The 15,863-nt window shown below is 39.7% G+C and overlaps 1 protein-coding gene and 1 long non-coding RNA gene across 19 annotated transcripts in view; one reads left to right on the forward strand and one right to left on the reverse strand.

The window, feature by feature from the left end:
- The window catches only part of IQSEC1 (IQ motif and Sec7 domain ArfGEF 1), a 311,041-nt gene that overhangs the window by 12,674 nt on the left and 282,504 nt on the right, over nt 1-15,863 (reverse strand). For 15 of the 18 annotated variants that reach the window (XM_077924860.1, XM_077924859.1, XM_077924858.1 and 12 more), the window contains 8 exons: nt 12,085-12,207; nt 10,532-10,698; nt 8,890-9,029; nt 8,085-8,114; nt 4,692-4,817; nt 4,224-4,323; nt 1,321-1,494; nt 318-494 (listed from right to left, as the gene is read on the reverse strand). In XM_077924860.1, the coding sequence (XP_077780986.1) occupies nt 318-494; nt 1,321-1,494; nt 4,224-4,323; nt 4,692-4,817; nt 8,085-8,114; nt 8,890-9,029; nt 10,532-10,698; nt 12,085-12,207 (1,037 nt within the window). The remainder of the gene's footprint in view (nt 1-317; nt 495-1,320; nt 1,495-4,223; nt 4,324-4,691; nt 4,818-8,084; nt 8,115-8,889; nt 9,030-10,531; nt 10,699-12,084; nt 12,208-15,863) is intronic. The other 3 variants (XM_028718962.2, XM_028718960.2, XM_028718968.2) reach the window with 1 other exon arrangement.
- The window catches only part of LOC114591658 (uncharacterized), a 30,040-nt gene that overhangs the window by 3,920 nt on the left and 10,257 nt on the right, over nt 1-15,863 (forward strand). The window lies entirely within an intron of this gene.

A 15,863-nucleotide genomic window follows, 5' to 3' on the forward strand; every position in this document is an offset into this window, starting at 1 on the left:
AGTTTACTCCTAGCATTATACCTAGCATTTAATTAACCATTATTTTATTATAAACTTACAATTTTTCTCTGTCTTCTTTCTCCTTTTAAAGTATACATAGAAAGCTACAACAGTTTAATATTTTCAAATGGAATTTTTGAATAAGCAGAGGGGGAAAAACAGGAAAAAAAACCAAACTACTAACAATGAGACATATTTAACTTTCTCAGGAATACATTTTTACATTTTCATATTTGTTAGTGTATTCTTTGAACACACACACACACATATATTAAGGTTCAATGAATATATTTATCAAAGTAGGAAGAAATGCATACCTGCTTCAGAGAGGTCTCTAAGAGAGCTGCTAAGGGCACTCCTTTTAAGACCCTCCCCAGTGGCGTAACTGTCATCAAGGCAGGCACGGTTCAATGTCCCATTGCCAGACTCTTTTTTCAGGCTAGAGCACTGAGACATGCTTGGTCGTACTACACCTTTCTGCTTTTCAAGTTCAGCTGAAAAGAGAGCAGAAGCCAATTACTCTATTGGCTCTTTCAGATTGTAGTGCTGAAAAAATACGTATAGACTCTTCGCTGGCTCGTTAATAATTTCAATAATCCCAAATGCAATGCTTTTAAAAATTGGCACCTGGACAAATAAAGCTTGCTCCGTCTGCAAAAGGCACAGCATTCCAGAAGCTGGGCCACACACTGGAGCCTTTTAAGGGCTTCTACAACAGAAAGCTCTGTGTGAGAAGGCACATTCCTATTAATTTCAGTGTTGGGGAATATTTCATATACCTAAGCCTTTTGCCCATCCCTTCTCCTTTGGCACCAGAAATGCTCAAAAACACTACCTCACATAATGTAGTCTCTGGCGCACAAAGCAAAACAAACAAACAAACAAACAAATATCATTAGGTAGCAATGAACAAAGCAATGCTATCAAATTTGCCATGTCTTCATTTGGTTGGGTGTCACTGCACCTTGGTAGTCTGTGTGCATAATTGTATCACAACAGCCTACCAATGCAAATCCTTCTGCCAGACTCCAGATGGCAGTGGCACATAACCATGTGGTAACAGCCAGTAATGGAGTTTAATAGTGTGGTCAGAGCCCACCAGCTGAAATGGATGCCCTTGGACAACTGTAAGTCTCCTGAGGAAAATGCAATATATCAGCACTTAGTAAAACATTCTCGTATTTCAACTGCAGTTTAATCTTGAGTAGTATTCAGTCACACTTTCTGAGCAAATTTTAACTTTATAAAGAAATCTTTTTGTAAATATGCCAAAATAGATTCACCTAACATAATTAATTTTAAATGCTCTACTATATGTACCTTTGTACTTACACTCTATTCTGTGCTTTTCCATTTCTTGTACCTCTGCAACAGACTCCCTCAGATCATCCGTAAATTTCTTTCTGTCCTGGGGATTTGGCGCATTGAAATTTATCAAAACTTTTATATCTGCTCCCGGAACAGCTGATGTGAGCCGTATGCCATTAGGATAATCTAGGAAGTGGTAAAATGGATATATGTATATTAATTTATTTCAAGGGTTTTCTGTTCTCTATTTGCATCTCCAAATGTGAAAAAGATACCGTGGTACCTTGGTCTAAGAACAGCTTAGTTTATGAACAACTTGGATTAAGAACGCTGCAAACCCGGAAATAGATGTTTTGGTTTGTGAACTTTGCCTTGGAATAAGAACATGTTTCACTTCCTGTTGAGTGTGTTCCATTTGTAAATTAAGTCCCCCGCTGCTATGGGAAAGCACACCTTGGTTTCAGAATGCTTTGGTTTAAGAACGGACTTCCGGAACAGATTATGTTCATAAACCAAGGTACCACTGTACATCCCAGTACATCAAAGATTTCCATTACCACATTAACATTTCTTGGTAACCATGTGCAACTGATAGGATAAGGCCTGGAAGCATCTGTGTCTATTGTGCTCCTCCCAGAGTAGACCGGGCAACTTACCCTGAGGGAGATATGTATTGGAGTCTCAGGGCTTCTAGGTCTCTCTGTGTTTCTGGTGTTATTTCAGGTGGTCTAAGATGCCTACAGGTCTGTCACATTCTTTACAGTTTCTGGCAGTCACCGACTACCTCCAGGAATAACATGGAGGGTCCAAATGAACACAAGACCTTACTGAACAGCCATTCAAAGATTACTACAAAACTATAAACTTGGCAAAATCCCACCATTTGTAGGCAGAAAAATGGGAAATGACTTTCTTAGAACCAAGAATGCTGTTGGATTAGTTGGAAGTCCCATCTAGACCAGCACCCTGTTCTTACAGTGGCTGACTAGAAGCCTATGGGAAGTCTTCAAAGAGGGCATTTTATGGGTGAACCTATGGTTTATCCTGTAGACGGCTACTTGCTGTCATGTTTTCAGCCACATAAGTCTCCTGGGTGAATCAAATGTGACATCATACATGATGAGGGGCGTTTGAGGGAAACAACAGTCACCACTCACTCAAGAATTTCCGCCATATATCACAGACTAGATGCAGTGGTAGACTGAATGATCACTGAAATCCTCTGATGGGGCACTTCTGGTGGTTCCTCACACCCTCAAGACCATCACCAGGGACTCTGTTGAGGCAGGCCCTGCCCTGTGGAACTCCCTTGCAGCAGTGGTTTGGTGGGAACTATCCCTCCTTCATTCATATGTTACTTGAAAACTTTATTGTTCAGAAAGGCCTTTGCAACATGAATTTTCTTGTTAAGTCAATCAGTATTTACTGATGTTAAAATGAATATCGTTATTTTGTGTTTATATGTTGTATTCTGCCCTGTTGTATTTTTTAATGAAAGTGCATCTTATAAAATTGTAAATAGACAAATATCATCACAAGACTGACAGCTATGGCAATCAAATATAAGTGGGATTATACCCCCGTCATCTGCCCCAATCCTTACATTTTTGAGCCAAAAGGGCTTCTAAATAGAAAAGTACTAAAAGTACTAAATAAAGCATGTTAATACTTTTAATTACTTTTAAGAAAAGTACTAAGTAAAAAAACATTAATACACAGTGATTTATTGGGCCACAGACAGACATTAGAAATGATATTATATAGAATTTTTAGCCATACATATAAAAGAAATATTTAAGATTTATAGTCATTAATCTTAAATCATAACTGTAATGTGAACTGTAGAAGAAACACTAATATAAAACTTTCTGAGGATAAATAAATAAATAAATAAATAAAAATTGAGTAAGGCAAGAAATGTTTAAAAACCGTATAAAATGGATTTGTCCACCATCAAAAGAGGATATATAAAACAATGCATATTTTGTACAAAAATAGTACATATATAGCTGGATACACAAATGTTCACTTAGATAAATTCTCAGAAAGGGGTATGAAAATATCTTCTGAAGACTTTTTAAAGGTTAGAATTGGCAGGAGGAAGGCAGTTGGTGAATATATTTTCACTGTTACGCGGTCTCTAGTGAAAAGAAACTGCAGACCTTCATGTTTTTAAAATGAAGGTTTGTTCTGGAAAAAGTGGAAGTATCTATTTTGTCTTTCCCTCATGACCTACGAATGTGGAGATAAATACTTTATTTCCTTTCAAAGAATTAACTGATTCCTCAAAATACATTTTACCCTTATCATCCACTCCCCGTTGCCAATCATTTCCATCACCTTGCCAGCTTCTAAATGGAATGCTTTTCACTGCCTTTGCTTTAATTGACAGAATTCTCAGAAGGTATATGAATTCCATTCCTTGAGAACAAGTTGAATCTGACAGCTGCAACATGCAGATAGGCTGGGTGGGATATTTGTAGCTTGCTGCCTTCAGCTACAATAATGGCTATGCATCGCTTAAAGAAAAATGCTGAAGGGGGAGAAATCTGGAGGAGAGTGTCAGGCTGTGTTGAACCAAACTGATCTTTCTCCCAAATATCCCGTATGTGTACATATACTAAACCATTATAGCTCACATGTTTCAGAGAATCAAGATTTCATATTTTATTTTTAAAAGTCTTTGAACGCTATTCTTATTCTGTTTCATAAACATTTAAATAAATGTGGTAACAAAGCAAAATCACACTATCATGTCAATATTAACAATAGGTTTTCATTGCCTTTCTGCAATATCTTTTCTAAAAAATGGGGAAAAACCACTAGATACCTTGCTTCCTCAAGGTATAGTTATTCTTAAGAAGCGAGGTGCACCAATTTACCCTTAACTCATATGAGAAGCTAAAAACACTTACACTGATTCTCAAAAAGGAGCACCTGCATTCCATAGAGGGAAAAGGACTGTCGAAAACTGTATGTGACTGAATTCTTCTTCTTTTGAAAGATCTTAGTGACCTAAAAATATCAACAAGCATAGAAATCAATGTTGGAGAAAGTATTCAGTTAGTTAAAAATACTGAAATGTATGGACAATAAACCCTTATAATATTACACCAGTAAGCATCCTGAAGACAAACTCTGCCTAAAATACCATTTCCATTTACTAGCCTTTTGGCTTCCCTGCACAACTTTCCTAGCTGATCCTGAGCACTGCATACAACTGTAGTTGTATATACAGCTCTTCATCCACATGTGAATAACAATCCATGCAGAAACCCACATAGTGCCCCTACATGGATTCCGCATTTAAGTAAGCCCCTTAACTTAATGGAGTCTCTGCATTAATATAATGTGTTATAAAAATATGCCTGTCAGATACATACCACAAGCAGATCATTAAATAAAAATATTTCCCGCTGGTGTAATCCAAGCTTCTGTGGTTTATTTGGATCTGGAACTTCAAAGAGCCTGCAGTAGCAAACAAGTCTCCGATGTGGAAGAGAAAGGACCTGTGGGATATAGTACAATGCTGACTTTAGTCAATTAAAAAGGAGCTCAGTATTATTTAGGTGAAGTCTTCTCCACAACGGTGAAGGAGGAAATATCTAAAAATGGTGAAAATAAAAAACATTTAAGGAAAAGCTTTTCATTAGCCTCTCTTTGCACCCTTTTGGATTTTCCTTTTTTTGTCATCATATTTATATATTGGTGGTAAACTCATATGTTATTTCATGAAGCCTGTTGTCCAATGCTAGTATCATTAACACAGGGTGGGTTAACACTGGTGGGTTAAACCACTGTGCCGCTTGGGCTTGCCGACTGAAAGGTCGGTGGTTTGAATTCCCACGACGGGGTGAGCTCCCATTGTTCAGTCCCAGCTCCTGCCAACCTAGCAGTTCAAAAGCATGTCAAAGTGCAAGTAGATAAATAGGCGGGAAGGTAAACGGTGTTTCCGTGTGCTGCTCTGGTTTTGCCAGAAGTGGCTTAGTCATGCTGGCCACATGACCTGGAAAAAATGTCTGCGGAAGCAGACAAATGCCGGCCTCCCTTCGGCCTTTAAAGCGAGATGAGTGCCGCAACCCCAGAATCGTTCGTGACGGGACTTAATTGTCAGGGGTCCCTTTACCTTTACTATCATTAACTCTTCAACAGTATTCTGATTTTCCTCAGTAGGGGGAATAGGTGAAAATAATTCCCCCTAGCTCCATGCCAGTGCATGTATTGTATCTGATACAGTATGGGGACTAAGGTTCCTTTACTTCAAGGTCAATACGGATTTTCCACTGTCTTTTCCACAAGATGCTAGCCTGTTTATACATGGACAAACAGAAGGCTACTAACAATAAGTTTTAATTGCAATGAATTTTTATTAGAGTCTAACTTCTTAGATTCTAAGTTCTTCTTAGCCCCAGTGCAGAGGAACTGCATCTCAGTTCCTGAGCCAATAATTTTATTTTGGCATCCATGACATCTAAGGAAAGATGCCAAACGTACGGGGGGCGGGGGCGGAATCCTGATCAGCAAAGTGACCTGCCACACATGGTCCACTTTTACAATGATTGATGCAACATGCACAATTTAAAATTCCTTCCATATGAAGAATATAATATATACTTCATATTCATACAAATGTTTTAATGAAGTGTCTCAAAGTATAACACAAAGTCAGCAAGAAAACGTTTCTCATATTCAGTGAGCTTCTGAGCTCTTGCAGATCAGTTGCCCAATTCTATTCAATACATGGGGAAACTATAGCAAATCTGTGTTTCCTGATTAACAGCAGAATAAAGAGTGGCTAATCTGTGGCTCACTAAATGTTGTTGAACTCCAACTCCCATCAGCTCCAGCTACCATGGCCAGTAGTAAGGGATGGTGGAAAATGTTAGCCTCTCCTGGTTTAGGGCATGAATCTTGACTTCCCTTCTGTGAATGGAGCAGAGTTCACTGAACAGATTCCCCACCAACTTAACAATTGGCTCCTGTAGGTTGTGGACATTTGGAAATTGGGATGTGGTATGGCAGGAGCTGGTGACTGGAGGAGCGAGTTAAGACCCAAACCTAGTTGTTCTAAAAGGTCAAAGCCAGAAATTCATCTTATCAATTAGTACAAAAATTACTGAGGAATTATGGTTTGCTCCAAAGAAAATTCTTATATTTAATTTCTAATATTAAACACAAGTGAAAAGGCAATTTCTTTACTTTTTAACTTTTATTTTAGTTCTAATTTTTTCTTCTACAGGTAATGCTAGAATACTTGAGGTACCTGAATAACATTACTAAGCATATTCTATTTAACTTAATATGGCAATGAGGTTTCATTGATAACTGGAAGCCTGAATATTTGCTGTCAAAGGTCCCACAATAGTCACCAACAGCAGTATTCCAACATTTATTACCGTATGTGACAATATGTGAAGACCTTCATCTATACAGTGGTACCTCAGGTTAAGTACTTAATTCGTTCCAGAGGTCCGTACTTAACCTGAAACTGTTCTTAACCTGAAGAACCACTTTAGCTAATGGGGCCTCCTGCTGCCGCCACACGATTTCTGTTCTCATCCTGAAGCAAAGTTCTTAACCTGAAGCACTATTTCTGGGTTAGTGGAGTCTGTAACCTGAAGCGTATGTAACCTGAAGCGTATGTAACCTGAGGTACCACTGTACCTGTCCCCTAACCCCTATATATAACAGATAAACAGAAGACATGCAAGGGGACACCCAATGCTCAATGTTCTCCGTTTTGCAGCTTGTGTGTGTGAAAGACCCTAAAGGAATGTCTCAGTCCCACATTCCTCTACTGCATAATCTTGTGCTAAGTTTCCACACTGATTGATTAAGCTGATTAAACACTAAAAACAATGAAAGCAAAGCACATTTATGAAATATTCTGACATTAAAATAATGCAAAAGAAAGAGATGTACGTTTAAATATCTGCAGATCAGAGGCCATGCACACCTTTGAGGGGAGAGGCAAATTGTTTTTAATCTCAAAATTGTTAGGAAATATGTCTAAGGGCAGCTCACCACAACTGACCTCAGCCAGGTTTATAAACAAAGCTGCCCCCAGTTTCACTTATGCTTGCTGTTATGTTTACTAGGGGTTGCTCGTGCGCAAGCAGGGCAAACCTCTCCCTGGCTGGCTGCTAATGTAAACTTTATCTGTCCAGAGAGCCACTCGCCCGTGGCCGCCTCAATCGCTGGCAGAATCCGTGAGTGGGCGTTTCTTGAACTTCTTCCAGCACAAAAGCTCCTTGACGCCCAGTCTCCGCCTTCCCTCTCTGCGCAAAAGCCTTCTGCGCAGAGAGGGCGTGGGCAGTGGAGGACCCCTTCCTTCCCCGCTTGTCCCAGGCAAGGACTCGCCACATCCGACTCCTGCACCCCCTCTCCCCTGGAGCTGCGTTTATTCTCTTCCCCAGAAGAGGAGCTGCTTCTCCCGATCCCTGGAGGCTCTCTATAATCCCTCTGGCTTTTGCTCTCTCCCTCCGGCACTGATGGCAGTTCCCTGGCACTTGCTGATTACCGTAATTGACTTTTATATTTCATTGTTGTACCAAGCTCTATCTGTGTGATACTGAACCCCACAGAAAAAGAACAATCTGGCTCCTTTACAAAATGGAAATGTTTCATTAGGTCAACGATTGACACTTTTAAATATTTAGGATGAGAAAACAATGAACTGCCAAAATCTGAGTAACAACAAAGGATTTAAACATATTAGGGCCCTTCTGACGAGCTTTGCTTACGGAACAGAAATGAATATTAAAGGAAATACCTACACAACCAAGTCCATGGTGTAGAGATCCAATCTACAGCAGAAAAAGACACATACAAGTTCATTAAATTTCAGAAAAATACATATCATATCAAGCAATACTTCATGGTCTTACTATCACTAAACTCCTATAAAAGCAAACATGCCTATAAATAATGATGGGCATTTATTTTCAAACCCCCTTTTGCACAGTTACGCTGTCACTAAGCAGGAATGAGCACAAGGAATGCTAATTTAATCCTAATGACTTTATTTAATCATTCAAATTGCTTTCTCACAAAGCTTAAATTCTGCAGTGTATTTCTGCAGCTTTCAAAATTCCACTTTCCAGTCTATAAGGCAATGAAAGTTGTATAACTCTACCTCTTCATTTTGGAAAAGCCATTATCTGTAAGCATACAAAGATGCAATGAGTGTGCCCAGCTTCCCATATAAACACAACAGCTGCCCCACAACTTTGGAATTCTGTTTCTTTGGACTCTTGCCATATTCCTAAGGTGCAATATGATTTCTTTACTGGCGCTGACTTTTGGTTGTTTGCATTAAGCTGGCACGCAGGGATAAAAAGATGTTGGAATATTTTCATGTTTAATATAGAGGAATAAAAACCTCTATGCTTTAGAGTGGGTGGGATATAAATACTTAGAAAACTAAAGAAACTATATAAAATAGATCCAGTAACTCAGGAGAGACACTTTCTGAGCAGTCATTTATGCCCCCAAAGCTGGATATGGCTCAGTAGGAAATGGTTCAGTGAATAGAGCATATACTTTTGCACATGTAACTCGCAAATGCAAAATATAACTTACCGGTTTCTTTCCTACTATGAGTTTTTCAACCTTTTGGACCTGTGACACATGATCCTCGTTTGTCTTGAGCTCCCGCTTTCGGATTCTTTCATAGATCCCAATAAGCATCTCCCGTGGAATATCTTCACCATCATCTACACCTGCAGAACCCAAACATCATTGTTACCAGCTCAAAAACTGCAATACCTCTACAACTTGATGACACTTCTGCCTTGTAAAGAATGTGATCTAGCTACTGGTTGTTACACTAACATCACTGATACTAAATCTTTGCATGTCATGATCAGTATCTCCCAAGAACCTGCCATTTAACAATTAAAGAAGTGAATTTCAATCAATGACATTTGGATATATAAATATCGCCCCTCATTCTTGTTTAGAATTCCAGGGTAGTATATAATGAATAATCATAAAACATCAGAAGAACGAAAAAACCAGTATTTAAAATATACATAAGATTAAAATGCCCAGATGACGAAAAAGGTGTTATGGTGCAGAAAAGATTGCAACTGGTGCCAGAAGAACCTGCATAGGGAGAGCTTTCTATAAACACTTTGCTCTCATGTATTATATCTCTGATAATGGCCTTGGCAGAAGATCTTAACAGACAAGTAGGTTAATATGGGAAGCGGCACTCTTTTGAGTATTTGGGTTCCAAGCCATTTACACTGAATTGGTCTCCAGTTATGCTCTTTTAAAATCAGTATGATATTTATTTACTTAAAAGATTTCTATCCCTATCTGCAAAATACACATTTGCCCTATTTTTAGTTATTGATACAACAGAAACCAAAAGTACTGTGGAGTATCAATACAATTAGGTAACAGATAGCAGTTTGTTAACACACACACACACACACACACACACACACACACACACTGTTAAATGTCCGAGCAAAAATAAAAATATTGCAGTCTTGAAGCACCATCCGTGGAAGATAAAGCACATTCTCAACCTAGTTGCTTTAAAAACATTAATAAAGACTTTCTGCTGTGATATGCTTAGTGAAGTTGGCCCACAGACCTGGAGAGGGATGGTTTGCAGTGCAGAAATACAAGAGGCAAATCAAAATTACAAGCATCCCCACATTGGTCTTTCAGCTATAAAACATTTCCTTTCTCTCCAGAACTTGAATCTCGGTTTCCTCAGCCTCCTCAGAGTTCTAAAACACTTTTGTAGGGTATAGTCACACAAACGCGTAATATGGAACAGAATCTAATTACTGAATTCTTTTGCGGTTTTTGTGGTGTAGACCATAATGGCAAATGTCTATGCATGTTTACTCATAAGTAAGTCTTACTATGTTCAATGATTTACTTCCATGTAAGTGTGCATAGAATTGCAACTTATTGCTGCAGTTTTTACAACAATGTGCTTCCAAAGCCATGTGGCAGACTTTTCTACCTCTTTAGTATTTAAGAAACGATCTATTTAGAAACGGGTGCTGCCGCATTGTTAGTAATCAGACTGTTGTCCTTTCCCAAAAACCTTTTCCAATCTGCTCCTGGCCTGGTAACAAATCATAGTACAAATGGCAGACTAATAAAGAAAAATGGGGCTTTTGACATTTTGTGTTCAAGACTGGAGGAAATGAAACAAACCCAGCCTTTAGACCCTGGCAAATTTTTGAATTATGCATACCTCTTAGATTCTTGACAAAATCTTCAAGCTTCATTTTGCGTTCTGGTTTCACATTTGGACTATACATATCTGTATTTAATAATATGATTGCAAAAGCTAGGATGAAGATGGTATCAGGATTTCTAAACTGTCTCACAACACCTGGATTGCAGATGCAGTATCTCTGGCTACAAAAGACACCGAAATAAGAGTGGTCAGATTCAAGGATGAGTCGATAAGCCTTTTAGAACAAACCAATAAACTGTTTCATTGAGGATACTGGAATTATACTCCTGACATACACATTTAATGTTTGAATATTAATTACCATTCCATCACATTATCTCAGCTAATAATAGCATCTTTAATGCAGATGATGTATTATTATACCCACTGTTAGTAACCAAATTACTATTTGCTGATCTAGATATTCCGGTGGTTAAGGCTAGTCTAACTCCATTACAGTAAGTGCCCTAAGTTTCCTGCAATATTCACTTGTTGTATAGGAATATATATAAAATATACATATACATATTTATCACTGCAGACTGCAAACCATACCTAATGGATCAAAGAGGATAAAAATTACCCAGATTTGCACAATTCATCAGAAATAGGATAGTGGTGACAATTATACATTCTTTATTCATGGCAAAGTAAGGTAATATAAGACTACTGCAAGTGTAAAACAGCTTATATTTGTAGGGCAAAATATGCAATGGAAAGGCCAAATTTTCTTGGGTTGAACATCACAGTCCAAATGAAGTGCACTACTGACTCAGGTAACCATTTCCTCCTTCTAACCATGTAGCTATAGCCCAAATATGCCAGCACAAAGTCAAACTATGCAACAATATCTGATGCAACCTTGATCCATAATTTATATCTATGCTAATATGCCATTTGTACACATTTCATGCCTAATGAGTCTGACCAATGGCTTCAACAGATCTGTGGCACCCTCTGAGGATAGGCCTCTTTATTTTTAGCATATTGGAAGATTCTTCACATTTCTCCCCACGTCCCCACCATGGATAAAGAACATTTGTCTAGGCTTTAATAAGTTAATGCTCTTTGCTCAGCTAAGCTAAACTGCTTAATTAAAAGGTCAGCAGAGTACATTGCAAAATGTTATAAAGGATAAATGCTTCCATTTCAACAAAATGAGAACATAGAATATTTACAGCACAATCCGTTACATGCCTACTCAGAAGTAAGTCCCACTGCGTTCAATAGCCCTTACACCGGGGTAAGTGGGTATAGGAATGTGACCTTAAATTCCTTTAAAATGTTTAAACCGACAGTAAACATTTCTTTGTTTGCATTTAGACTTGATAACATAAGATACAACGAACAGGGCTGTCAGAATCTATAGCCGCCTTTTCCCAACCTAGTGGCCTCTGGAGGTTTTTAAGTACATCTCTCATCAACGCCAGAAGGCTGGTCTACAATATATAATATCGTGAGAACATAATTTTAGATCAAGATAATATTTAACTACTTCAGCCTGAGTACACTCAAACCTACTACGTATGTGACTAAACCTTGTGATAGCTATCTGTTTACGTCCATACCTAAAAGCTTCAATGAGTCGTTCTACTTTTTGAGCTTCCCCTTGAACACGGATATGAGCTTGGAATTTCCTGAGTGCTTCATCTAGTTCCATAGCTGAGAAGTCCATTTCATCCACAACACAGCTAGGACAAAGAAGAAGAAGAGTTTTGATTTTGCCACCCTCCAGCATATCCCCCCCCCCCCAGCAATCCACCCTGCCTTCAGTAAAATACCAACTGCTGTACTTAGTATAGTATTCAGTCAGATGAAGCATGCAATGATTAAAGGGCAAAGAGAGAATTATGAGCACTATATATCAATTAAAGAAGCTTATGTAAGCAGGTCATGATTTTTCAAAGACATCTCTCTGGCAGAAATATTAATCACTTTTATGTTCTTCAAAAAGCAATTTCCCCCAGTCAGTAGCTCCATTAGAAAACAACCAAACATTACTTTAATTTACTACTTTACTGAGCAGTAGGGCACGGAGCAACAGACACCAGTCCTCTCCTTGCCTATCCTATGAACGTTGGAAGGGAGGGTGGCAGCAAGAAGACCCTATGTTCTTTTACTTTCCTTCCTGCATGCCTTTGAGTGGATAGCAAAAGGGGAAAGCAATATACTTTCCCTTCTCTGACAGAAGGGGTACCAGTTACCACACACCGTTTCCCCCCTTAAAGTGTTGTGCATAATAACACCCCAGTACTCTTTTCAATAACTGGAAGGGAAAAGAGAGAGTAATTGTGTAGCAGACAGTGTAGAGGGGAGAGCAGAGAGGGAGAAAAGGCACTCAGGTGGACAGGGCTGATTTAAAAGGCTGATGCAAAACCATGATTTGTGAAACCATGATCTAATTGCCTTTTCTGCTGCCTGTGAGGTCTACTTGCCAATAAAATAAAATAGAATCTGGAGGTTTCTTTCCTTTTTATTAGGCTTTTGAGGTTATACACAATGAAAGATCAATCTCTGCAAAGTACAATAGACTAATGCAGGTGCCACGGTAAGAACGTATGACCCATGCTAAAAGGCTTTTTATTAAAATGCATTGCCATATGGCATCAGGGTAAAAATGTTTATGATTGTTCAAATGAGAGAGGGGCAGAACCAGGCAATTTAAATGCAGAGGGACAGGTATCAATTCAAAGAGGATACTTTGGATAAAACATATGTGCCAGAGACATTCGCAAAGACACACCATGCACAAGAGTTTAAAAGCTAATACTGGAAGCCACTGATTCAAGTTGTGTGAGCTGTTGTACTTTGTTTTAAATGATAGCATGGATACGAAGAGCATAATGGAAAGCTGCTGGGATGGAGAGAACCAGTGGGCATTGGTTATTTCTGGATAAAAAAATCTACAGAAAGGACAGGGAAGGACAGCTGTTGGAGCAGTTTGATCCATATTTTAGATTTAGGGGAGCTAGTCTCAAACATTTGTTGGGGGAGACCTAGGTTTTTTGGGAGGGATTTATTTGTCCTGTCTCCACACTTTTTATGATAGAGGACCACTGTAGTCACCCCCAACGACACGTTCCCAAGATGGAGGGTGAGGGAACAGCTGCAGTCGCCTGTGGTTCCTGCGCAATGTTTGCCATCTTGCCAAAGGTTGCAGGCAGCTTTACCTGCAGCAATTGCATGTTGATTGCCCTCTTAAAAGACAAAGTCCAGCAACTGGAGGAACGTGTAGCTACGCTCCAAAGAATTAGAGAGCTGGAACTCTTCTTGGAAGCAACAGAGCACACCGTCTCCACCAAGGAAGAGACAGGGGACTCCCCTGAGAAGGTGGCTAGTTCACCAACACAGGAGCCAGATATATGGAGAAACGTGACTCAAAGAAGTAGGAGGCCCAGGGTTCGCTCTGATTGTTTAGAAATACGCAATCGCTTTGAGGTCCTTTCCCCTAGCATGGAAGACGAAGAGTAGACTCCATTTGAGGATCTCTCCCTCATTACAGTCGATCAGGTATATGAAGACGAGGAGCAAAGGCAGTCCTCTGGGAATGTCCAGGCGACCTTGGAACCGACAGCTCACGGAAGAACCCCGACCAGACCTAAGAGGAGGCGTGTAGTGGTGATAGGGGATTCCCTACTGAGGGGAACAGAAGCAGTGATCTGTGGGCCTGACAAGATGTCTCGGGAAGTGTGCTGTCTCCCCGGGGCTAAGATCCAAGATGTAACTGAACGACTGCAAGGAATCATAAAACCCACTGACAAATACCCCTTCCTCTTGGTTCATGTGGGAAAAAAAGACACTGCAAGCAATAGCCTCCAGAAGATCAAAAGAGATTACGAGGCTCTGGGCAGGAAATTGAAGCAATTAAATGCACAAATTGTCATCTCATCTGTCCTCCCAGTTGAACGACGTGGCCCAGGGAGAGAGGGAAAAATAGTGGAAGTGAACAACTGGCTTCGCAAATGGTGCAAACAGGAACGGTTTGGATTCTTAGATCACAGAATGCAGTTTCTTGAAGATGGACTTCTGGCAAGCGATGGGCTGCACCTCACAACGGTTGGGAGGAATGTTTTTGCAAAAAATCTCAGAAACCTCATCAGGAGGGCTTTAAACTGACTAATGTGGGGGAGGGAGACAGTGCTCCTGAAGGTAGGAGTCTATCAATTGATGAAGATGATCATCCAAATGTCATAGACCGAATGGAGCAAAGAGCATGCAGACCTAGTGGTGGGAGGAGAAAATCCTTAAATAAGAGACACGGGGGAATGATTAATGGACTTCAATGTCTGTACACTAATGCGCAAAGCATGGGAAATAAACAAGATGAGCTTGAGCTCCTGGTACAGCAAACTAAATATGACATAATAGGAATCACTGAAACCTGGTGGGATAAATCCCACGATTGGAATGTAATAATGGAGGGATACAATCTATTTCAAAGAAACAGACCAGACAAGAAAGGAGGAGGAGTGGCGTTATATGTCAGGGATGTGTATACCTGTGAAGAGATCCAAGATTTAGAACCTCAAAGCCAAAGTGAGAGCATTTGGGTCAAAATTAAGGGAGAGAAGAATAACAGTGACCTCATTGTGGGAGTTTACTATAGATCCCAAAGCCAAACGGAGGACATAGATGATGCCTTCCTGGAACAGATGGCCAAGCATGCAAAAGGAAGGGAGATAGTAGTAATGGGGGACTTCAATTACCCGGATATTTGTTGGATGTCAAACTCAGCCAAGAGCATAAGGTCAAACAGATTCCTCACTGCCCTTGCAGACAACTTCATTGTCCAGAAAGTGGGAGAAGCAACAAGAGGAACAACCATTTTAGATCTGGTCCTAACCAATGTTGATGACCTGGTTAGTGGGGTAGAAGTGGAAGGATCATTAGGCGCGAGTGATCATGCTCTTCTGAAGTTTACTATACAGCGGAAAGGAGCAGCCAAGCATACTAGGACTCAATTTCTCGACTTTAAGAAAGCCGACTTCATAAAGCTTAGGGAAGTGCTGGGTGAGATCCCATGGACAGTAATACTAAAAGGAAAGGGAGTTCAAGATGGCTGGGAGTTTGTTAAGAGGGAGATAGTAAAAGCACAACTTCAGGCAATACCAATGAGACGGAAACATGGAAGGTGCCTAAAGAAGCCAGGGTGGCTATCTAAAGAACTTTTAACTGAGTTAAGATTAAAAAAGGATGTGTACAAAAAATGGAAAAGGGGGGAAACCACCAAAGAGGAATTCAAACAAATAGCCAGCACGTGTAGACACAAAGTCAGAAAAGCTAAAGCACAAAATGAACTCAGGCTTGCTAGAGAGGTTAAAAGCAACAAAAAAGGCTTTTATGGGTA

This window comes from Podarcis muralis, chromosome 2, assembly GCF_964188315.1.
Source record: "Podarcis muralis chromosome 2, rPodMur119.hap1.1, whole genome shotgun sequence".
In the NCBI taxonomy this organism is placed as follows: domain Eukaryota; kingdom Metazoa; phylum Chordata; class Lepidosauria; order Squamata; family Lacertidae; genus Podarcis; species Podarcis muralis.